The 25,124-nt window shown below is 40.7% G+C and overlaps 1 protein-coding gene across 1 annotated transcript in view; it reads left to right on the forward strand.

The window, feature by feature from the left end:
• The window catches only part of CACNA1F (calcium voltage-gated channel subunit alpha1 F), a 63,102-nt gene that overhangs the window by 2,998 nt on the left and 34,980 nt on the right, over nucleotides 1-25,124 (forward strand). The window contains exons 3-18 of the mRNA XM_088138473.1: nucleotides 2,930-3,191; nucleotides 3,278-3,383; nucleotides 5,133-5,272; nucleotides 6,554-6,696; nucleotides 7,554-7,706; nucleotides 8,367-8,563; nucleotides 8,686-8,789; nucleotides 9,516-9,658; nucleotides 13,755-13,835; nucleotides 14,947-15,037; nucleotides 16,428-16,454; nucleotides 16,540-16,700; nucleotides 20,166-20,391; nucleotides 21,258-21,465; nucleotides 22,882-23,002; nucleotides 24,926-25,019. Coding sequence (XP_087994599.1) covers nucleotides 2,930-3,191; nucleotides 3,278-3,383; nucleotides 5,133-5,272; nucleotides 6,554-6,696; nucleotides 7,554-7,706; nucleotides 8,367-8,563; nucleotides 8,686-8,789; nucleotides 9,516-9,658; nucleotides 13,755-13,835; nucleotides 14,947-15,037; nucleotides 16,428-16,454; nucleotides 16,540-16,700; nucleotides 20,166-20,391; nucleotides 21,258-21,465; nucleotides 22,882-23,002; nucleotides 24,926-25,019 — 2,257 coding nt within the window. The remainder of the gene's footprint in view (nucleotides 1-2,929; nucleotides 3,192-3,277; nucleotides 3,384-5,132; nucleotides 5,273-6,553; nucleotides 6,697-7,553; nucleotides 7,707-8,366; nucleotides 8,564-8,685; nucleotides 8,790-9,515; nucleotides 9,659-13,754; nucleotides 13,836-14,946; nucleotides 15,038-16,427; nucleotides 16,455-16,539; nucleotides 16,701-20,165; nucleotides 20,392-21,257; nucleotides 21,466-22,881; nucleotides 23,003-24,925; nucleotides 25,020-25,124) is intronic.

A 25,124-nucleotide genomic window follows, 5' to 3' on the forward strand; every position in this document is an offset into this window, starting at 1 on the left:
GACATGCAAGCATAGCAGACTGGGATGGAGGGTGAGGGCCAGGCCAGTTTAAAACCATCCTCTTGAAATATTTTGATGCCTGAAGCTGGAAAGGAACAGCTGAAGGTTGGCTCATTTACATGGAGTTTCTCCTGCTCGTGTAACTGAATGGCAAGCCACCGTTAAGTCAACCAAGGCCTTTGCTACAGAAAAGTTCCTGGAGGAATCTAACTCTTCACTTGCAAAAAAGTATTAGACATTTCTCTCCATTTTTTTTTATCATACAATACCTGTAAGAGTGTTTCAAGATGAGATTTTTTTCATGCAAACATACTTCTACTTTGACAGCATTTTATCAGCTGGGAGCACACAGAACCATCTTTGTGACTTTTCCTGTCTGAGTAGGTATTTCTGGCCACTGCAACTTTTATCTGGAAGAATCCCAAGAGTACCTACTGGAAGAAAAACTAATTTTATCTATTTATTAACTATATTTTCATGGCAGGTTGGTAATGTATCTTCTCTGGTTGTCTTATAAAAACAGTTACAATATAACTTAATCTAGAGCAGAGCAAACTACAAACTATTTTAAAGGCTTTGGTGAATATAAAGGTTGTAGCTGGAATCTGCAGATACTAGATACTGTAGATAGGTTTAGAATTTTATAATTGCTTAGTGTCACTTTTATGATGACTGTAAATACATCATGCTATATATTGCTGTTGTGTAATTCTAACTTTTAGTTAATTTTTATTTTTGTTGTGGCTGGGCCTGTTTGGAAGCATGTTATAAATAAAGTGTTTGTATAAAGATGAAACCAGTTGACTTAATCTTTGTAGGCATTTTTGTAACAGGGGTTTCTCTATTAAAAAAAAAATCCCTCTTCCTGGCAGTCATTCATCTAACTTCATTTTTCAGGGACACTTAGAGCAGGCCTCCAATCTCAAGATTTAGGTATGGGCAAGATGGTCTTCCAAGTAAATGAACCCTGAGGTAGATAAGCAAGGTTTAGATAGTGTTTGTACCACAGACTAGCTAAATGCACTTTAGCCTAACATGTTATAGAAAACCAACCCATGTAATTAGTTTATGGTTCAGGATATTATGCAAATCCATTAATTCAGTAAGCCATGATTAAGTTAACAGTGGATAAGCAGGTCAGGCAAATACAACCTTTGAGTCAGAAGTAACCATCCCAGAATGCACTCTTCTAGAAAAGCAGCAAAGCAAATCTTTAAGCAGGTGACTGGGAGTTCAAACAAAGCTATTTGGAGAAGGAAGAGAATGTGTACTAGACTAATATAAAAGACTTGAGCTGTGTTTATGCATGCCCTAGCCCACAAATTGGCCAACTATATTTTAGCCTAGTGTATTGGGTGAATTCAGCTGATGTGGTTAGTTCAGTATGTTGTGCAAACCTACAGAAATAATTAATTATAAACTCTGGTGTGTGAATAGAGCCAAGTTGTCTGTCCAATTTTTGGTCATGGAGGAATTTATCATATATGCAATTCTGTCTTCAACATACTCAGTTGTGCTACCTTGCATGAGGACATGGCTGTTACCCTTTCTCTAACTTCACAGATAATGATGACTACTCTAGAAGAGAATATATGTAGCTCAGGATTGAACTGTGGAATCCTTGGGGTTCTCTGAGCTTGGTTGTTTTCTTGCAAACATTTCATTGCCCGGCTAGGTACCATCTTCAGCACTGAAGAGGTTACCTAGCTGGGTAATGAAACATTTGCAAGAAAACAACCAAGCTCAGAGAACCCCAAGGACTCCACAGATGACTACACTCTGGGCCTCATCCTGTTGATTGATTGGGATGTCCCCAGCTCTCCACAAACGATGACCTAACCAGCTGTGAGCTCCCTCCTCCCTTCCTCCTGCGCTGCCCTTTAAAGTAGGCAATCTGCCTTAATCCTCAACCCAGTAAGGGAAAGGAGGGAGAATGACAGAGGGAGAGAGAGAGCAAATGAGCACGAAGCAGATACAAGGGGGGAATCCAATTCCTTTCTGAAGGACGAACCCCTGTAGTGAAAGCAAGACGTGCTTCTGGGGACTGGCACTCCCATTTCATGAGGCCATTAGCTTTTAACTTGGCCCTTCCTCCCCATCCAGGGAGAAAGGCCAAAATAATGGAGATCCCTCCTGGCACAGTGGGGAGATAATTGATCTGAACTGCCAGCATTCTTTTGGAGATTTTTTTTTTTTAGATTTTTATTTACACATCTTCTCTTTCCCCTTTACACAACCAACCTGCGAGATGTCTATATCGGAGTGCAACGGAAGATGTGAGTGATCCCATATTGATGTATTTGGTTATAGGAGTAAGAGTGGGGTAGGTAGGGATTTTATAGGGCAGCCTGTGCATATTTAATCAGAAGTATGTATAGATCTGTATCCTCTCAGGCTTATTCAAGATGTACTGAAAAATCAGTAGGACGAATTAGTAGTGGGTACTGAAATAAGCAAATTTGTGGGACTCAGAGGATGGACAACTCGCAATCTTACTATTAAGATCATCGGTCAGAACTTTGGGGTTACAATAGCTGTTTGAAATAAAATCCTGTCAGTCTAGAATAGAAAAGAAGTTAAAGTAAGGCGTTTGGGACACAGTTTAAGATTGGAACAGTACTGAAATAACAGAAGTTTATGGGTTTGATAGTAAAATCAATAGGGGATATACACTGGGACAGAAATGCAAGAGAAACTTATAAACAGCTTGACCTCATAGAGGCCTCCAGTTTGGACTAGTCTTCCAACCTGAAGTATGCTGTGTTGTATTTTATGTTAACTGCTGTACTTTTTTCAGAATTTTTTTAAAAGAAGAAATTATGTTCTTTGTCCCTTTACTCTCACACACACAAAAATAAAACCCTAAAAAAAGATGATAGAGTCCTACTTAATTCCTTCTGTCTTTTATTGCCACATTCCCCCTTTGCAGCATTGGGCTCTCCGGAGGCACCACCACGTTCAGCAGCCGAGGCTTTTGTGGAAGCAACAGGCCAGGCCCTCGCATGGACACTTACCAGTGGGGATTCAGATACTTTGGGCTCTACTGGCAACAATGCTCAGAAGAAGCGTCTGCAGCACAACAAGCATAAGGCCCAGGGCATCAATGTGGTACACCGCTCACCACGAGCCCTCTTCTGTCTACACCTGAACAATCCCATTCGCAGGGCTGCTATCAGCATAGTAGAGTGGAAGTATCCTAAATTTGCAAATTAGGAAAAGGGAGAGAAGGGTGGGAGAAGAAATTCCTGTTTGATACCTTAACATGAATGTTTCCCAGACCTTTTGACATCCTCATCCTTATGACAATCTTTGCCAATTGTGTGGCCTTAGGAGTCTATATTCCCTTTCCAGAGGATGATTCCAATATCTCCAACCACAACTTGGTGAGTGCCTTTCCTCAGGCTATGAGTGGAAAGAAAGTAAGTGTATGAGCAGTGGGAAGAGAGTGTGAACCTAATTTAGTGAAAGAACACAGCCTTTGCATGTCAGACTGAGAAGCTGAGTTCCTGATAAAAGGATTTAGGAGTGTAGAATTGAGAAATGCCTCTGGAAGGTCTGAGGACCCTGAAAAATTCCTGCTAGTCAAAGCAGACAGTACTGTATTAGAGGGACCAATAGACTCACACCATAAGGCAGCTTCTGGTGAATTTAGGAAGCTTGGATTTGACTTCTGCTTCCTGGTTCTAATGCTGCTGCATTATTCTACTTTCCTCCCAAAGAAACCAGAAATCCTGCATAAACAGCCTCCTTATTCCCAACCCTTCTTCTTTCTTAATGGTTCCACCTTTACCTCTTAATTTCTGTCCAAGGCAACACCTTAATGCTAATTAAAACTATTATCTCCTAATAGGCATTAATCTACCATGTGACTCAGGGCAGCTCCGCTCCCCACTGCACATACCACCTTGGCTCTGGTCACTAACTGACCAAAAGCTCCCAAATGCAGCTGGGGTCAAGACTAGAGATGGAGCTCAGCTTCCTTGGAATAAATCCAAAATAATCCATTAAAGGAAACTGGAGGTAGGCCAATTCCTGACTGCTCTTCTCTCTGGGACAAAATTCAGAAACACCAGTAAGGTCAATCTAGAAAACGGGAAGGAATTCCTGGAAGCCTGGTATTCAGACAAGTCAGCCATCAACAGGCACATAGAGATAAACAACATTTACACACTATTCAAAATACACAATAAAAAGGAAACAAAAAGATCAGAACACCTCCTCACCAGCAATTAACACCCAGATAAGCAGGGATTAACACCAGACAAACAATCAAGCAGTAAACAATACGCTAATCAAGGAATTACCAATTTAGACAAGCAGTAAACAGCCTAATCTAGGAACTACCAAGGAAAAAAAACTCCCCCACCAACACTGACAGGGTAAACTACTGTATATAAACAGAGAGCAAACCCCACTCTCATCTAGCACTGAAGATGTTACCTAGATGGGTAACGAAATGTCTGCAAGGAAACAACCAAGCTCAGAGAACCCCAAGGACTCCACATGACCTAATTTCTCAGTCAGTTTTGTGTGCGTGTGTGTGTGTGTGACTTAAGCATGGAAAGTTGTGCAATTGATGTAACATTTGCCCTTTGGGGAAAGGAGAATTTCATAAATTATAGTGTCAGGCAGAGTTCAGGTTTTAACCATTCAGTTGCTAATAAGTGAAAGTGAGCATTAGTTGGTACAGAAGGCTGTGCTCAGACTACAGTCTTTTTCCAGTATTTGGAGAGAAGCGGGATTGAAAAAGAACATGGAAAGAATCGTCCCTAATTTTGGATGCTGCGATCTGGGCAATATTTGCAGGGTGTGCTCGTGTGTGACAGAGAGATGTCCAGCATTCTGCCCCTCTGTCATTTGGGTCTATGTGCCACTCTTCTTTCTTAGCAAGCTCTGTAAAATGCTCATGGTGGTGTTGAACTGGATTCAGAGAAATCCTTGCCATTTTTCCTTGACCAGAATTTCCAGTCCTTCTTTTTAGTGTGGGTTTCCTGGATTCTGCAATTTGGATCTTATAAATGGATTTCTTAGGGACTGATCTGATTTTGGACTATTTGTCAACACATGTGGTTTCAAAATACAGAATGCAGGTATAACGTGGTGCTCCTGCCCTCTCCCTCCCAATTTTACAGGAACAAGTGGAGTATGTTTTTCTCATCATCTTCACAGTGGAGACTTTTCTCAAGATCCTTGCCTATGGTCTGGTCATGCATCCTAGCGCCTATATTCGCAATGGCTGGAATCTCCTTGATTTTGTCATTGTTGTGGTGGGGTAAGTTTTTTTTTTTAATTATTTATTGTAGCTCAGTACATGGGTTCAACTCTCAGTTGTCTGATTCTTAAATATAATTTACAAGTGAACCATCTGTCAATAAAAAAAGGAAGAAGGAGATATGAATACATTGCAAAAAGTTAGCTTTAGCTTAAGTGGAAAGAAATAGGCAGTGCAAGCACAGATAACGTAAAAGAAAAAGTAAATTCATGTCCTCAGAAAATTCTTGTGACTTGAAGAGTTGCACAGAAAGGTTTGTTTGTTATCAGAATACAATAATGGGCAAAATGCAGCTATCGGAATTCTTCCTCCTCCTGTGTTTTCAGAGTAAAACATTCCTTCCAGCATTTCATAGAAGAAAAGGGAGCTGTCTGAATTTTGCTTCTGATGAGAGCGGAAACAGAGTGGCTTTAATTTAAGTAGGATAGTGGCTTTAATTTAAAAGGCTGGTGTCCCCATCATGTGTTACTTGAAAACTGAAATGTTGTGCATGTATGTGCATGAAACTACACACTACATATACACTATATTCCTTGCCTCTTGAAACTGAGGTAGCACATGTATATATTTGTCGTTCAGACATTTCATTTAACAAGTAGACTCTGAAGCAGAGAGGTAGGCTGTTGAGATTGTCTGTTGAGTCATATTAAATTTTTTAAAACATATGCATAGACCAGGAGAATCAAATGGTTGGGAGCTAGAGAAACCAAACTAATATAAAGAAGGGCATTTAGGACAGTCGTTTTGGCATTTGGTTTACAGAACATTTTTAAAGGGTGGGAGAAGGTAGATCTGGAAGATTTACAGTAGCTTGTCAAACATTTCTAGCACTCAGCTATTTAATGATAGTAGAATCATTTGAAATGATTTGATGCTGACAGAAATACACCAACACCTACTCTAACCCAGTTTTCCCTTACTTAAGCTGTCTCCAAAGTGTGGACTTCAGCTCCCAAAACTCCTTAGTGAACAAGGCCATTGGTGAGGATTCTGGGAGTTGAAGTTCATAGATCTTGAGAGTACCTAGGTTGAGGAAGAAGACTGCTCTAGGTTATATTCTGAAATGCAGAAAGTTTGGATAGTTAGAAGAGGTCTTTTTTGAGGAAGGGCTATAATCGCCAGTTCCAATTTTCAGAACAAATGTCCAAGCAAAAGGAATACTAAGTGAATATCTTTTGCATAGGCTCCTATTGATTTCAAAATGCTAGTGAAAGCAAAGTTGGTCAATCATTCTGAAATCAGCCCTTCCCTCCCTTATCTCATCCTTTGTTTCTCCCACAGCCTCTTCAGCGTCATTCTGGAACAAGTCTCCCACAAGCCTGGGGATGCCCATCACATGAGTGGGAAGCCAGGCGGCTTTGATGTCAAAGCCCTGCGAGCCTTCCGTGTGCTGCGACCTCTGCGCTTGGTCTCTGGCGTCCCTAGTAAGCCTCTCCTGTACACATGCTTCTCAGATATTTGTCTATGAGGAAAAGGCTGAATAGAAAATAATGTCCCTTACTATGCCCTTACATGTTGTGATGCCAAACTCTGCTGACACGCTGACTATCTCTTATATGGCTGCACATTATGGAATTAATTATATATAACTACTTTATTGCTGCTGGTTGCACAATGGCTGTACTATACTTTTTTGTTACCAGCATATCTTATTAAGCACTGAGATAATGTATAAAGTGCTTGATGGAGAGCGAGAGAGAGAGATTCCATATTATTTGCCACTATCATGTTTTTCAATCCATTTGTCATTGTTCTAGAATACAATTTAAGATCATGCTACAGCTCATATTAATTCTTCTGTACTGCATCAGAGGTACTGAACCACACAGAATTAGACACATATAGGACTGTATATAAGTTTATATGCTGGTGCATTGCACAATCCGAAGTGGTCTCCACTTGATTATTGCTGTTCTTGAAGCAAGCTGTGTCCTTGCTATGCAGGGCCACATGACGCCATTACGTTGCCATTCTGACTCCACACTGCATCCTACTAAGTGCGATGTATAGCACACTATTATGTTTGCATTCTCTGGATCACTGGATGCTAACTTCTAATGAGCTACCTTGACTATGATATATATGAAGCTTAATTAGGTCATCTAGAAGTGATTAACTTCCATGTTCTCTACAAATTTATATTGTACTGGGGGAAAGAGATATCCCTCTGCTCAGGACTGTACTCCTGAGGTGGGCCAATTGAGGTTGTACCCTTCATGCTGAAAAAAGTTCTCAAGTTCTGAAAACCTGATGTTGTGTCCTGAACACTTCTCTCTCACAGGCCTGCACATTGTCTTGAATTCTATCATGAAGGCCATGGTGCCCCTTCTGCACATAGCACTACTTGTTCTTTTCGTCATCATCATCTATGCCATTATTGGTTTGGAGCTCTTCATCGGTCGCATGCATAAGACCTGCTTCATCATTGATTCAGGTATAATTCACCAAGGGTAGTATAAGCCTGTCAGATCTGTACTTTAAAAATCCAGATCACATAAAATGAGGGCAAAGAAGTGGTTTTCAGTATATCCTTGCTTCCATCTAGCAGTAATCTGTATTTTTACTGTCCATATCTTGCCCTAGGCAAGGCAACTCCTCCACTCCCAAAAATAAGACAGTTAAAAGTTAGTCCTACTCAAATATGAGATAACTGGAGGGAACAATTCTGCTTTGTCCTTGCAGAGCAGGATTACAGTATTTGACTAACTTTTGTGAAATGCAAGTTTTGGTATGAAGGTAATCATTTTGAAGATTATGAAAGATCTCTCTAACACATTTTTTCATACCTGTTTGCAATAATTTTCTTCTTTGGTTGAAAGAGCTTTTCAAGATAGGCCATATGTCCTAATCACATGTCTAGATTTAAAAAGTGGTATGCTAATATGTTTTTATGTTGGATTTAAAGAAATTACAGAAATTCTAAGTGAACGTTATTAATATGACTACTTTGGGTGGTCTAGAGCTAAAAGTATGGGGGGAGATTTATAAGAGATTTGAACATAGTTGGGAAGTTGATTCATCTCAGCAATAAATAATTCTCTGTTAGATTATCCTGTTCCTCTTATCACTGTGGTTCATCTCCTACCTGTCGCAGATCTGGAGGCTGAGGAAGACCCGTCACCTTGTGCTTTTTCTGGACATGGTCGGGAATGCACAGTGAACAACAGTGAATGTCGTGGCAAGTGGGACGGGCCCAATGGTGGCATCACCAGTTTTGACAACTTCTTTTTTGCCATGCTTACTGTCTTCCAATGTATTACCATGGAAGGTTGGACTGACGTTCTCTACTGGGTAAGCTAATATCCTGTTTGGCCTAGGAACAGAAAGCTGCTCTGTTGATCCCTCCCTGAAGGTATCGGTTCCGTCAGCCTTGATGTATGATTCCTTAAGTATTTTTCCTTTGATTATTCCAGATGCAAGATGCGGTGGGTCATGAACTACCTTGGCTTTATTTTGTTAGCCTGGTCATCTTTGGCTCCTTCTTTGTGCTCAATTTGGTTTTGGGTGTGTTAAGTGGGTAAGTCAGATTTGGAACATATGGGACATGTGACTGTTCTTCAGTTCCTATCCTGGAAAAAGATCTACAGCATTAGGCAACCTCCCATTAATAAAAGAATATATTTGTCTATGTTGGTGGGGGGGAAAGCATATAAACTAAAGTTTTCAGGTCCTGCATAAATTATACAAACCAGTTTTTTTCACATTTGTGCCTGGTTTACCTAATTTATCCTACTTTTGTTAAATATGAATCAAGGGCAAAGAACTGCAGTAAGCAATGTCTGGAACTCTGTCTTAAATTACAGGAAGTCATCTGTGAATAATCTGCTTTTTGAGATTTCGGCAAATATGGCTTACACATTTTCAAATATATATATTCTCAGCCATGGAAACTGGAATGTTCTGTTTACTTTTGGGTTTTTAGAACAGCCTTCTTTTTCATTAAAAAACTAAAGAAGGATCTAGAATAAAAAGGAAAAACAGTACAAAAAATAAGTAACAAGTAATGTCCATGTTCTCATAATCTAATTAAGGATGAGACACATGAAGGAAGAGGTCAGGGAAAATATTTAGACTATGGCTAGGACATCTGAATTAGCAAAAGAGGTTCAGAAAATAAGATCTGAAGTTAATATTCTACATGTAACAGCTCACTGGATCAAAGGCGAGGAGGCCTTTGCCTTTGTAGGAATTTTCAGCAGGTGTCCAAACAGTTGCAGTTAATTTGTCCTCTTCCATCCCACAGGGAATTCTCTAAGGAACGAGAGAAGGCAAAAGCCCGGGGAGACTTCCAAAAGCTACGAGAGAAGCAGCAGATGGAGGAAGATCTGAAGGGCTATCTGGATTGGATCATGCAAGCAGAAGACATAGAGCCTGATGAGGAAAAAGGTGAGGCAAATGAAAACCATACCTGTAAGACCTCTCAGGACCATCCCTTCCAAGCTCCCTCCCCTGTTTTGCCAGGGAGTGTACTTTGTTGTTCTAGAGATGGTTTAGTTAGCAGCCTGGATGTTGCCATCTGTAACAGCTCTGGATGAGGGGATTAGAGAGGAATCAATCCAAGCCACAGCAATGCAAGATTAGTGGAAAAACCAACTGAACTGCCAGCTTGAAAAGGAATCCTGGTTGGGATGAGGAGGGCAGGGGACTCCAGTGTGAATGTGTTAGGACACACAGCTGAGATTTTCATTTACTTATTTATTTTGAGTGTTTTTGTGCCACATCAACTGTGTGAATGTAAATGGCGTACAGCAAGGTCATTGTGAATGAAGCACGTCAGCTTAGTGGCAGGAATAATGTTCGTGGAGAATGGAGCAGGATAGGCTGATAGCTTTGCTGTTTCCATTTCTCCACATTGCATCCGTCATTTCTTTCTCTCAGACCCTCATGGTCTTTTGGTGCAGTAAGAGATGCTGTGGTTGTGCTCTTCCCTTTGGTAGTGCCCTGAACTAGCCAATTAGTGGCAGCTTTACCTTTCTGTAGCTATAATTTGTAGCCTGAGAAAATGGCATTGAATTCCAAGAATCCATCTCCTGGTGCTACTTAATTCACTGGAGCTATCTTAGCTACTTTGGGGTCATTGAGCAAGCGTTGAGAGCAGTGAAAAGAAATGAAGGCTACCTTCTCTATTCAGCCCATCAGTTCTCCCCAATTTAGGTGGAACAAGTTTCAGGAATCTTGGTTCTTCCTTTTGTCCAGATTCCTTCCAAAAATGAAGGCAAATGCAGGAGTCCTTTAGTGCTCCCACAACACAGAAAAATGGCTACATGTTCCTCATTCACCTTTGACAGAGCATTTTGAAAACATTTTTTATCTGTATGGAAATATTTTTCTTAACAAAGAACAGACAACGGTACAATTGCCTCAAGGATAGATCTTTTCAGTGCTATGTCCTGTGTCTTTTTAAGGAGAGTGATTTCAACCTTTGCAACAACATAATTCCATGTCTCTGTACTTGGAAACAAATTCATAATTACCTTTTTGATTGGCGCCAATGTATTGTTTCTTTTAATTGTTTTTTAAACTGTGCTAAAACAGTTTTACCTACATCTATGTATGTCTATATATGTATGTCTATATATATATATATATAATATATATATATATACAGTGGGGCAAAAAAGTATTTAGTCAGCCACCAATTGTGCAAGTTCTCCCACTTAAAAAGATGAGAGAGGCCTGTAATTTTCATCATAGGTATACCTCAACTATGAGAGACAAAATGAGAAAAAAAATCCAGAAAATCACATTGTCTGATTTTTAATGAATTTATTTGCAAATCATGGTGGAAAATAAGTATTTGGTCACCTACAAACAAGCAAGATGTCTGGCTCTCACAGACCTGTAACTACTTCTTTAAGAGGCTCCTCTGTCCTCCACTCGTTACCTGTAGTAATGGCACCCGTTTGACCTTGTTATCAGTATAAAAGACATCTGTCCACAACCTCAAACAGTCACACTCCAAACTCCACTATGGCCAAGACCAAAGAGCTGTCGAAGGACACCAGAAACAAAATTGTAGACCTGCACCAGGCTGGGAAGACTGAATCTGCAATAGGCAAGCAGCTTGGTGTGAAGAAATCAACTGTGGGAGCAATAATTAGAAAATGGAAGACATACAAGACCACTGATAATCTCCCTTGATCTGGGGCTCCATGCAAGATCTCACCCTGTGGGGTCAAAATGATCATAAGAACGGTGAGCAAAAATCCCAGAACCACATGGGGGGACCTAGTGAATGACCTGCAGAGAGCTGGGACCAAAGTAACAAAGGCTACCATCAGTAACACACTACGCTGCCAGGGACTCAAATCCTGCAGTGCCAGACATGTCCCCCTGCTTAAGCCAGTACACGTCTGGGCCCGTCTGAAGTTTGCTAGAGAGCATTTGGATGATCCAGAAGAGGATTGGGAGAATGTCATATGGTCAGATGAAACCAAAGTAGAACGTTTTGGTCTAAACTCAACTCGTCGTGTTTGGAGGAGAGAGAATGCTGAGTTGCATCCAAAGAACACCATACCTACTGTGAAGCATGGGGGTGGAAACATCATGCTTTGGGGCTGTTTTTCTGCAAAGGGACCAGGACGACTGATCTGTGTAAAGGAAAGAATGAATGGGGCCATGTATCGTGAGATTTTGAGTGAACACCTCCTTCCATCAGCAAGGGCATTGAAGATGAAACGTGGCTGGGTCTTTCAGCATGACAATGATCCCAAACACACTGCCCGGGCAACGAAGGAGTGGCTTCGTAAGAAGCATTTCAAGGTCCTGGAGTGGCCTAGCCAGTCTCCAGATCTCAACCCCATGGAAAACCTTTGGAGGGAGTTGAAAGTCCGTGTTGCTCAGCGACAGCCCCAAAACATCACTGCTCTAGAGGAGATCTGCATGGAGGAATGGGCCAAAATACCAGCAACAGTGTGTGAAAACCTTGTGAAGACTTACAGAAAATGTTTGACCTCTGTCATTGCCAACAAAGGATATATAACAAAGTATTGAGATGAATTTTTGATATTGACCAAATACTTATTTTCCACCATGATTTGCAAATAAATTCTTTAAAAATCAGACAATGTGATTTTCTGGATTTTTTTTCTCATTTTGTCTCTCATAGTTGAGGTATACCTATGATGAAAATTACAGGCCTCTCTCATCTTTTTTTATATATATATATATATAGAGAGAGAGAGAGAGAGAGAGAGAGAGAGAGAGAGAGAGAGAGAGAGAATATTTACAAAATATAATCCCCAGCTACCAATATTGAGTGACTCAATCTGCCTGGAGCGAAATAGGCTGAGATCTAGACACCCAGCCATTTCAATTGCTAAATCACTTGTAGAAGATGACTTTAACATCTACAACAGGTGGAAACAGTACTGACTAGAAAATTGCCCCCCACAATGTCGAAGCTTGCTCTACATCTCAGAGAAACCATCTGGATTTGACCAGCCCTGTGCAATATGGACAACATTGAACAGAATTTGCATGGGCCATGGTAGATGTGCAGATGCTCTTTATAAGTGGGGCAAAATAAGATCATTGAATTGTGATTGTGGGGCTGAAAAACAAACTATCCAACATATAGTGACAGAGTGCCAAAACAGAGCCTATAATGGAGATTCTGTTGATTTCTTGGCTGTGACAAATGAAGTAAAAAATTATATTTGTAATCTAGACATATGCTTATAATTTTATATTTTAAATTTCATATTTTGTATTTTATCTCTTGCGTTTTTATTCTACTGAATTGTGATGTGAATGTGCCATATGATAAATAAATACATATATCTACAAAAAAGTTTACAATGAAATAAGTTCCAGAGCATTACTGGGCCTTTCTATTTTAGTACATCAGGATTTTCTTTTACCCCCATATGTGTTGCAGGGTTAATACCCTTTAAGTGCATCCATTTCTTTAAATTACTTTTAAATACACAAGAAATTTCTTTAAGTAATAGAATCTGTTTTAGTACAAATTCAAAAATTGATTAAATAGGTAATAGCATTTAAAAAATGGCACACTTAAGCAACACGCACCTCCCATTTTATATCATGCTCATCAGTATGGATGGAATTGACACAAATCAAATGGAATCATAGAGTAAAGGGATTTTAAATGTCATCTAGTCAAACCCCAGCTTAGTTCAAGATCCAGTAAAGCTTTTCTGACAGATGATCATCCATCCTCTGTTTGAAGACCTCTAGCTCTTGCTACCCAAATGGGAAGAGACTTTGGGTAGTGACAGGTACTTCTAGTCTTTAAATTCCAGGCTCTCTAGTTCTAGCAGCTTGGAAGGAAATGGACAAGGCATTTGTAAGGAGGGTTTACCACATTTCCTTTTTTCTGTCATCTTGGTCTTACGGCTCTCATTGTTTATTGTTCTCCATCCATTTCCATCCATTTTGTTCCTAAATAATTTTCTTTCCTATTTATCCCTCCCTTCATGTTTTTCCAATCTTTCTTCCATCTGTGCCTCCTTTGTGGAAGACGTTACTGTGGCAGACTTGATGGAGAAGAAGAGGAGGAAGAAATGGTTCAGATATAGCAGTCATTCCACCGACAGCCACAGTAATTTCAATGTTTTCTTACTCTTTGTGTCCATGCATACTTTTCTTTAAGGGCTAAGCAGAGAGAGCTATAGGTACTAGGTTTCCACTTCATTCCTCATCTATGCTCCATTCTATTGATTTCACAAACCTATTTGGTAGTTATGCTGAGGAGTTCTATTTTTATTTCTCAGTTTTTAGTTGATTATTGGATTTTTCTTACTGTATGCCCATATGGCAATTCCTTATCCAAGGACTTTTCGCTCCCAAGTGAATTGTCCTATTGGTTTCCATTGCCGCTATGTGTTTTTCCTCTCCCTACTCATATATGGCAGTAATAGGATACTCTCGGCCAGTTTCCAGGTCTGCTGACCAAATAGAATCCATGATAATAGGAGGCCTCATGTTTCCTATATTACAGTCCCTGGTTCAGTCTGCAGGGTCTCTTCTTAGAAACTCTGGTTCATCCAATCGTCACAGTAGTTTTGATCTATTATTTATAAAGTTTCCAATTAGATTTTTTTTAATTCAAAAAGGTAATAGAGGGACAGATAAAAGGATAAATATACACATAATTCTTTAAATAATTAAAATCAGCATGTATGTACTGTACTTCCATTGCAGTAATAACATTGTAAAAGCTGATGAAACTGAATTATGCCCAACATTCAAAGAATGCAGTATTAAGCATATAAATATATTATACCTGTATTCATCCTAATTATTTGGAAAATTTAATGCAATTTGAAAGAGAATTTAAACTGATTGTTCATTTATGCTGCCTTCAGTAAGCATGTTTTGTAATTTTTAAAAAATATGCAAAACCTGTTGATAGGAGGTCATAGTTTGTATACAGCATGGGGACAAGTGTTCTAAATTCTCTTTAAAGCATTTCTTTTCTCTGGTGTTAAATATATTTAACAAAAGAGGTCTAGTGCCACAGTGCTAGGGCTGCACAATGTATTTGCTACCTCCCTCTCTTCTCCATATCATGAAGGTTTCAAACTGATGGTCTGAGGAAGAGTCAATCCTATGGTTTTAATGCTGAGCAGCTGTCTTAGACAGTGAGCAAAAATACTGCAGGAAGAACTGGGGGTTGTTCCAAAGAATCTCACTTGCTTTTCTTTCCCCAGCCAGTCTTCCTGCCAGTGAAACTACCTCAGTCAATACGGAGAATGTTGGAGATGAAGAGCACCTTCAGAACAACTGCTATGATGTGTGTTTGTGAGTTTGCCTGGCCACAGAGAGGAGTTTGTCCTGGGAACCACAGGACAATGCTAATTATTAGTGTTCCACAGACCAAGCTAACTCCTCTAGGAGACTAATGGGGAATCCAAACGCTTGCCTCCTGTTCTTCCCCTCCCACTGTTTGAGTACATTCTCTGCTGGGGTAAGAGTTTTCGGGATTAGTTCCTGGCATTTCCTGTTGAAAGGATCTCAGAGTGATGGACTGAGAAAGCAAACGCCCTAATCTGTTTTCAGTCTTCTATTGTCAGACCAAGTCCACCTAAGTCCTTCAGAGATGCTCTAAATTTTATGATGAAGAGAGGACCAAGTATCTAGATTCCACTCTAGTCCAGAATAAGACGAGCAACCCACATTTAGAAGATGATTCTTTAATGACAGGATTGTTTGAATATGTGTCTGGTAACTGATTCATTTTAGTTTTTACTATTTTTAGTGAACTTGCCTGCCCTGAGCAAATCCTCCTGAGAAGCTATTTTCTCCTAAGCTCACATCTCATGTCTCTGATTATATCTTGCCTCAGTAGAGCACTTCTTACTGTAGACTGAACCCTTCCCTCTTGGTACTAATAGGCGAGTTAAGCAAATCAGTTGAGCAAATGGACGTGCTGAATATATGGCCTCCCTCCTGAAGCCTACTTCTGAAAAAACCCTGTCTGAGGTTGTTATCTTAGAGGTGTTAGAGGTCAGAGGTTTGTTTTGTCCGTTCTTGTTTTTTAAATAGCATCTTCACCTCTAGAAAAGTAGCCTGAATGTATGGCAATGGGAAAGATTGAAGACTCTGTTCGTGGCATTAGAATCTCTATGTCAAACTGCATTTTTGTATATATAGATCAAGGATCAGTAATCTCTTTAAACCGGGAGGGGAGACAAGGCAGCAGCTCATCCCGCTGGACAGCTGGCAGCCTATAGAAGGCCTTTCACTCATGCTTTGATGTCACTGAAAGGAGTAGGGCCAAAAATGTTCAGCCTTTTTGGGGTGGCCCTTTGGGTTGGGAGGGAAGTGGGAGGGAAATTGAAGGGTTTTACCATACAGAGATCTTGGGCTCCTGTTGCCATCCTTACTTTGCCATCTAAAGTGTGCAGCTAAAAATCAGCCATTCTGCTAGCAAATTTCAGGGGTCACAAACAGGGAGCTGCACATGGCCATGGATTGCCACCCCATGGGATGAGAGCCAATTTTTAAAAATGGTTGTTTATTCTGTATTTAGAAAATATGTTCTAGGATGTATTAATGATGATTTGTGGAATTTCATTTTGAAACACTTCCACGGCATCCCAGATAGATTTGTAGCTTCTCATTGGGTCTTTCAGCATTAGCGGAGGATTTTGTTTGATTTTTCTTTTTACTAAATTTCTATTTTTCACAGAGGGAAGCTCTCCAAGACCAAATTCTGGTGAGTATAACAACAGCCTGTCTTTCCATTCTTGCCCTGGCCCCTGGGCTGTTCGGCAATTTCTGTTCTTCCTTTTCTGTCCCAGCCGCCAAGTACAGCGCATCAACCGACTTTTCCGGAAGAGATGTCGCTTGGCTGTCAAATCTGTCTCCTTCTACTGGATGGTCCTGCTCCTCGTGTTTCTGAATACCCTCACCATTGCTTCTGAACATTACAAGCAGCCTAGCTGGCTGACCCAAATCCAAGGTGGGGCTGTGAGACACAGTAAATAGAGACAACCTCAAGCAAGCGAGGCTCGTCTAGGCGTTGGGGCTGCCTTGGACAGGCACATGGGAGAGGAGTTCTTCAAGATAGGGCTGAGAAGCAGGAAGTGGCTGTTTTGAATTAAGTTTGAGGCTTCATTGGCTAGCTTGTAAGAATCCTTGTAACAGGTTACACATATTTTATCCCCAACTACAGATTTAAAAGGCAAATTTCCATCATCCCCTCTCAAACAAAACTCTTGTATTAGTTTATAGAGTTTGTTTGTTTATTTATTTATTTAAAACATTTATATAGTGGTCCATCTTGTACCAAACTTTGGGTGGCTCACAACCAAAAGATAAAACAAGATCTATGTGCAATAAAAAAATATTAAAACCACAAGTATTAAAACCAAAGCCAAAGCAAAGCAAAAGAAAGCCTGGCACCATAGCTAAACTTCCACACGCAGCCTACAAGAAGTTCATCTCATCAATCTTACCCTATCCTAACGCTTGGGGGAAAAGCCAGGTCTTAAGTGCTTTTCAGAAGGTTAAAAGGTAGGGGCCTGCCGAACTTCAGGAGTAAGGGTGTTTCATAGGGCAGGGGCTGCCAATGAAAAGGTACGCTTTCTAGGTCCCATAAGATGGCAACATTTAAAGGAGGGGACTAGGAACGTGCTGATCTGGTAGGAAGGGTAGATGAGCTTAGGGCAAGGCGGTCCAACAGATAACCTGGTCTTGTGCCATATAGGGCTTTAAAGGTAATAAGCAGCACCTTGAATTGCACCCAAAAGGAAACTGGGAGCCAGTGCAGCTTGTGCAACAGGGGTGTAACGTGGTGGACCTAAGGGCACCCATCACTGTGTGCACTGCAGCATTCTGGACCAGTTGTAACTTCTGGGTGGTCTTCAAGGGCAGCCCCACGTAGAGCACGTTGCAGTAATCCAAACGGGAAGTGACCAAGGCATGAGTGACCAGGAGCAAGGCCTTCTGGTCCAAGAAAGGGCTCAATTGGCACACAAGTCAAATCTGTGCAAAGACCCCCCCTAGCCTTGGCTGCCAGCTGCTCCTTGGGCAGGAGCTGTGAGTCTAGGAGGACCCCCAAATTGTGCACAAGCTCAGTCCAGGGGAGCACCATCCCGTCCAAAGTCAAAGATGGACTATCACCTGGGCCTGGGAGGCCAAAAACTCAGAGCCACTTCGTCTTGGCAGGGTTGAGTTGAAGCCGGTTTCCCTATCCAGACCCAGAGTTAACTGCAGGCTGCCAATTTGTCTTATGACTGAAGTAGGTTGACCTCTAAAAATGGCAATCTCATGTATTCTCCTCCTCTTCTACTATATGACATTATATTGTCACATTATAAATTGTTCCATGTCTTGTGGCAGAGGGCAGGGAGGCAGTGAAACAGTGCATAAGACAGAAGCCCTGCTATCAAGTCAGGCATTCTGTTTTTATTTTCCACTTCTTTTATTTTCCATTCCACTCCTTTTGTATATAACTAGTATGTGAAATGCATTTTTTTCTGTTTGTATTCAGTATATCTGAAAAGCCTAGCTGACACTTTTGCTTTCTTTTGTTGAGCCAAAGAACTCACCTATTTGTGGAGAATTGCTTGCTGCCTCAGACTGGGGTGTTAAGAACAAAACTTCCCATGTGACTCATTTTGAAACTCTTATATTATGTAATACAGACTCTAAGCATTATTATCACTTGTCTTCTGTTGTTTAATGCATCTGCACTGGACTCCCCTGAATTTCCAGCAAGTATGATTCCGCTGTTCGTTGGGCCCCAAATTGAGGAAGGCTATGTATTAATTTGCCCCTTCCTGCTGAAGCTGCCATGCCAACCTACTTGATAAATTACCAGTTGGCCATTCCACTGTGTTGATCATTTTTCCTTGTAGGCTTGACAAAAATGCAATAAGGGCAATCGATTTAATTCCAGTCTGCCCCAAATTGTCCTGTAGACATGTGTTATTCCCAACTGTCAAGATCATAGAGAAGGTTGTAAAGATGTCCTTCATATGCTCTTTTTCTCTACCCTAATCAAATATAGGTAGTTCTTGGTTAACTATGGTAATTGGGGCCGGAATTTCCATCGCTAAGTGGTGCAGTCTTAAGGCATGATGTCACGTGACTGCATCACTTAGTGAAGGCAATCCCAGCAGTTCCCATTGCCATCATTAAGTGAGAATTGCGGGTCATTAAGTGAGGACCTCCTTGCAACTTCCTGCCAGCTTCCAACAAGCAAAATCAATGGGGAAGCCAGGAGGAAGTTGCGAGGAGTCCTGGGCTGGGGTGGCTGCTGCCGGCGGGGGGAGGGCATGCAAATGGCCGCCGTGGTCTGGTACAAAGCCACAGCCGCCCCAAGCCCAGCACTGTGGCACGAAGACCCAGTCAGCCCAGCCCACCACCGCAGTACAAACACCCAGCTGCAGCTGCCCTCACCACCCTGCATTCTGCCGCCCCTAGCTGATCTTGACTGTCTTCTTGCTCCCACTGCTGATGAGGCATGCCTGGTCTGGCTCTTCGTGAGGCAGCTACTGGCCACATGAGGCCTTCTTCCTGAGGTATTGCAAGGAAACTGCTGCATGTGACCTCAAGAAGAAGGCCTTGTGCAGCCAGCAGCTGCCTCATGAAGGGCCAGGCTGGGCATGCTTTATCAACAGCAGGAGCAAGAAGACGGTGAGGGTCAGCTGGAGGCGGCGGAGTGCAGGGGGCCAAAAGGGCAGAGATGGGGGTGATAAGCAGGTGGGGGTTGTCGAAGTGCACCCTGCAGTCGTAAATGTGGGTGGGCTGCCAACCACCTGAATTTTGATCACATGACCGCAGGGGTGCTCCAATGGCCATAACTTTGAGGACTGAGCGTAAGTACCATTTGTTCAGAACCATCCTAACTTCGAATGGTGTCTGAACAAATAGTCATTAAGCAAGGACTACCTGTAATTTTATGACTTTTATGTTACACAGAGCTGGGAACAAGCACTATGGTACTGTATCCAGTAAGACTTTAGATGAAATGTTATTCAGTAGGAACAATGATTTGACCAGTCCAGCCCCAAAGAATTTACTCTGTTGTGTCATATACCAGTAACTCTGTAATTTTGTTTCTGCAGACTTGCCAGGGGTGCCATTTGAAGCACAAATATAACTTGTCTTTTCAAACTGTTTTATTTTTGGTGCTAGAATTCTCATCAAAATCAGTGCTATGTATGGTATGAACTCTTCAGACTCTTAGCCAGATGGCTGAGGAGGGCTCCTTAAAATGGTAAAAGTAGTACTACTACTGTATTATGATTATCATAGCCATAGGCCAGTGTTAGCCTCTTCAGTAACTCAGTCTTGATCAAAATACCTTAATTGCCTTTATTAAAGCAGAAGTCTTTAATTGTTCTGCAACTTTTCCACAGACTGGAATGATCCACAGCACAATTTGAGAACTTCTGCCCTATATCTTTTGTTCCTGCAGCTTATGCTAACAAAGTATTATTGTCACTATTCACCCTGGAGATGCTGCTGAAGATGTACAGCCTAGGCCTCCAAGCCTATTTTGTCAGCTTCTTCAATCGTTTTGACTGTTTTGTGGTATGTGGTGGGATTTTGGAGACTGTCTTGGTAGAGTTTGAGGTCATGCAATCCCTTGGAATCTCCGTGTTCCGCTGTGTCCGCCTCCTACGGATCTTCAAAATGACCAGGTGAGGGTTGCCATTAGCCAGGGATAAGGCATTCACTCAGACTTAGCAAAAGTCAAGGTTGCTCAGCTTAATATCATCTGCTTATGATACATATTAAAATTCCCATAGAAGGAGATGATCGGACTTGGTATTTACTATTACTACTACTTCTCCTCTTTCTCCAGTTCCTGTATAGTTAAAAGCAGCTGACTATATGGGATTGTCTGGCTTTCTAGAGGGGGTGGAACTTGGAGTCATAGTGTGTTTTTAAAGGGACTTTGAACCATCAGTGTCAAGTATTTCCCATGTTTACAAAATATTTTTTTATGTCTGTATCATGCAAGCTTATGCACAAACTATGTTGAATTAAGCCCCTTAATTAAGAGACTTACTTTCAAGAAAATGAGTAGATTATAGCCTCAGTCACTCTTCCATATAGAAAAAGATGGCAAGATTAAAAAAAGATGCTCAAAAGGTAGATAATTTAAACCAGGAATAGGAAATAATTATGTAGAAAATAGCTTGCCCTTTTGCCTAAGACTTAACTAATATTCAGTAATGCCCTAAGAAAAAAATCAAAACTATTGAAAGACCTAGGTGGTCAATGGTTCTTTGACAGCTGCCGTACTGTAACTCTAGCTAGCAGAGCTACTATGGAGAAGCAGTGAGAGATGTTGATAATTCAGCAACACATGGATAGCCAAGCTTTCCCCATGACTACAGTGATCTGGTATCCAGGCAGCTTACGGTGCCAGACCTGTTTTGTTTCTGTGAATTCCCTACCAGCATGGTCTTGAAAGGCTACTCTATAATGCTGAGTTCACTCTTGACATCTAAAGTGCCCCATCCTACTTAGCTTGCTTACCTCTCCATGACTTGTCTTCCAGGCATTGGGCCTCACTGAGCAACCTTGTGGCTTCCTTGCTGAACTCCATGAAGTCCATTGCCTCCTTGCTTCTACTGCTGTTCCTCTTCATTATCATCTTCTCCTTGCTAGGCATGCAGCTCTTTGGTGGCAAATTTAACTTTGATGAGACTCAGACCAAACGCAGCACCTTTGACACTTTCCCCCAGGCCTTGCTCACTGTCTTCCAGGTAAAAGGATGTACATTGTGCTAGTGGACCAGAACCTTTAGGGAGATGATTAAGAGCCAGTGCCACCATTTCTAGGTGGTGTTCTAAGATGCTTTCAACTACAACTCCCACATTCTCTTGCTATTGGCCATGCTACCTGGTGCTATTGGGAGTTGACATCCCTTAATCTGGCTATAGAGGCTGAAATGTCAACCATTACTCTTTAGACGCATGTACCTCCTGTATTTGTGGAAACACTTTCTTTGGTCCCTGGTTCTTAATGCAAAAGTATGTGAGATGTACATAATTCACATAATTAGAAATGTTGTGAATGGCTTTCAAGAAATAAATCTCAGGTACACGGCTGTTAGCCATCCTTGTCGCTAACTTTTAGGCTGAGAAAATACTATTTTGAAAGCTATTCAGGAATGAGTGTTAACTCAAGATTTGGGAAATGGCAATGGCTCTCTGGCAAGTAGTTCCCTAGACTTGTGGATCATTTTAGGAGCAGCTTTGAATTTCCATAATGGTTGAAGCTTAGCTCTTGAAAAAGGCTTAAGGAAATAGTCACAGAAACAACGCTGCATGGATTATTGAAATACTGTAATAGACCTCAGGAATACAAAAGTAAGAAATCAACATTGCACGCTAGAATTTTAATGGATATACATTTCTGACTTGCTTACACCTAAGTAAATCCATGTAGTTCTCTTTAAAGCTACTATAATCCAGCTGTTTTTTTCCTTGATGTACTCCAGAACTGAAATTAAATCCCAGCAGGAGGGGAAAAAAATCACTTGGGACATAAACGTTTAAGAACAAAATGTGTGTGGGCAGCTCCATTATCTCTGCTTACATAAAGCTTTCAGTTCTGTCTCTTCTATATACTCACCCAAGCTGGCTCTGCCTTTGTCATCTCTAGTTTGAACCTGAGATGCATAAAACTATTAAAAAATTGCAGCTCTTGTTTCCTCTTGCTCTTGGCAACATTAAATATGAAAAACACTATTTTGCTGCAAAAAGCAATGATTTGTCCTGACTTCCTAATGGATTTAAATATTATGGGGAAAGCAAAGCTGGTTATGCTTAAAACAAGATTGTTTTACTGGGTATGAGAATAAAATATAGGTTTGTTGTATATACCCATCCATTCAAATGATAATGCACAGGACAACTCACAAACAGTTGCTAATGATCCAAGTGAGGTAGGAGGGTATGTGGCTGAAATAGTTTGGAATCACCTCCTGCCAATCACAATCATTTTTAAATTGTGATTTTATACCAAAAAGCTGTATAAGAACCAAGACTCCAAAATCCCTCCTCGCTGGAGCAAGACTAGGCTTTGTTCACTACAAGGCTGTGAGAAATTCTTGGGGAGGGGTTATAGAATTATCTGATCTGCTGTTGATGTTTTCCCTGCCCAACTGTGAAATACAGATACTGACAGGGGAAGACTGGAACTCAGTGATGTATGATGGGATCATGGCCTACGGCGGCCCCTATTTTCCTGGCATGCTAGTCTGCATTTATTTCATCATTCTTTTTATTTGTGGCAACTGTATCCTTTGACTCTGCTTTTGTCAGTGAAGATTATTGCACATTAAGACCAGAAGAATTATGAGAGGTTGCTCTAGTGCTAATTAATTTTTAAACTAGTTGCTATGTTAGTCTCGCCCTCCCTTCATTTAATTCTCTTTGGGAAGCAGATGCAAAACGTTGATCAGCTGATACTTTTTAAGAGACTATGTTTAGTTCCACTATGACAGAGGATGGTTACATACAATCCTAGGCTCAACTTTATGAGCTTGTGGCTTAAATGCAAAAGTCTTCTGTTAGCAATCAATTTAGTTCTTTAGAAGAGCAATCCATCTTTAATTTGGCAGTCCTCTACTTCAGAGAGAAAGAGAACAAAAAGGTTGGTGGGAGAAAAATAGAGAATTGTCGGAAAGAGAGAATAGGTTTCCTATGCACTACTGACTACAGTCTTGTCTACCATTGGTATGCAGCATTCAAAAATTACCCCTCAAGAAATGTAACCTAGAGAAAAAGAAATTGTCCACCTTTGCAGTTAGAGATTAGAGATTACCTTCTAAATTATTCACTGTCATAGTCCAGTTTTCCTCAGCTTTATGTTAAACATATGCTTGGGTTGGTGATTGTCACCAATTTAGATAGTTTTAAAGGGGGATTGGACAACTTTATGGAAATTAGGCTACTAGTCTTGATGTTTACTATCTCTACAATAAATCAACACACCTTAAATACTAGATGTTATGAGTCAAGATTAGAAGAGAACTGGTTATGCTTGTGAGTTTCTCAAATGCACCTATTTGGCTACCATATGACATAGAATGCTAAACTACGTAGGCTGTCTGTTGTCAGAATAATAGCAGACAACCATGCCTTGGGATCTCTGGTGACTGTAGAAGGATAAGACTGATGGCACAGATGTTGGACTGTCAACATTTTCTTCCATTTTTTTCTTGGATTCCAGAAATTGATTCTTAAATATAGATTTGAACTCTTTAATTAATATCATTTGAATATATCCCTGATGAATTATCTGAGCCTTGTTATGATACCTTAGTCTTTTTCACCTAATGTCTTCTGCTTGCTCCTGGGAATGGCAGTCTACTGGCATTATGAATGAATCGCTCATTCAGTCTTTCCAGTCCCTAAAATGAGCAATCATGCTGACTTTTCCCTGGCTGCAAGTCTGTATGACTATAATAACTTTGTAATTTACCCACAGAACCTAATCTGTGGGATAGATTAGGAATAAAATGAATGAATGAATGAATGAATGAATGAATGAATGAATGAATGAATGAATGAATGGCAATGCTGTCATTGCAAAGCAGTTGATAGCCTTTTGATTCTCCAAAAAAGATGTCCAGATTAACCTAGCAGCACAGATATACAGTAAATACTCACACATCTGTAGATAATCTCAAAAGAGGCCTCGCCCCTTCTCCCACGTGCACAGGAAGAGATACAGGTAGTCCCCGGGTTAAGAACGCCTGGTTTATGGACGACCCATAGTTAAGAACAGAGCCTATTGTAGCAACATTCAAGTTAAATACACAATGATTCGAGTTAAATACATAATGGTTTGAGTTAATTACACAATGCTACTTACTCTGTACAATAATACTGTTCCAGCTTACTTACAAATTTGACTTAAGGACAGACCTTGGGAACAGAACTCAAGTTTTTAAATTGGGGACTACCTGTACCTCTTCTAAGGAATGCCCCCTTTATCTAAAAAGAAGTAAGTCTGCTTTGTGCTTCAAGATTATTGCTTTTCCACATATATTAAAATACATGCAAATTATTAACCAATCAATCAACTAAAACTCAGATGATTAACCCATTAAAAGGTCTTTAGTTGGGTTGCAAACCTATTCTTCAAGTTTTTTCAGATTGGATTAGGATTGTTTCCTCTTACATCAGATTATTTTCTCTAAACTTCCCACCTCAGATATCTTACTCAATGTCTTCTTGGCTATTGCAGTGGACAATCTTGCTGATGGAGACAATATCAATTCTTCCAAGAAAGAGGAACACAGAGAGAAGTGAGCATAGCCTAAGCAAGGGTAGGATTTAATGCATTATGGACTGGCAGGATGGGGAAGATAGCAGCTGTTTGATTTGTAACTTTGTAAAAATTGTTTGTTTAA

This window comes from Python bivittatus, unplaced genomic scaffold (assembly GCF_059951505.1).
Source record: "Python bivittatus isolate LINGU-HERP-01145 unplaced genomic scaffold, Pbiv_v1 ctg000220_np1212, whole genome shotgun sequence".
In the NCBI taxonomy this organism is placed as follows: Eukaryota; Metazoa; Chordata; class Lepidosauria; order Squamata; family Pythonidae; genus Python; species Python bivittatus.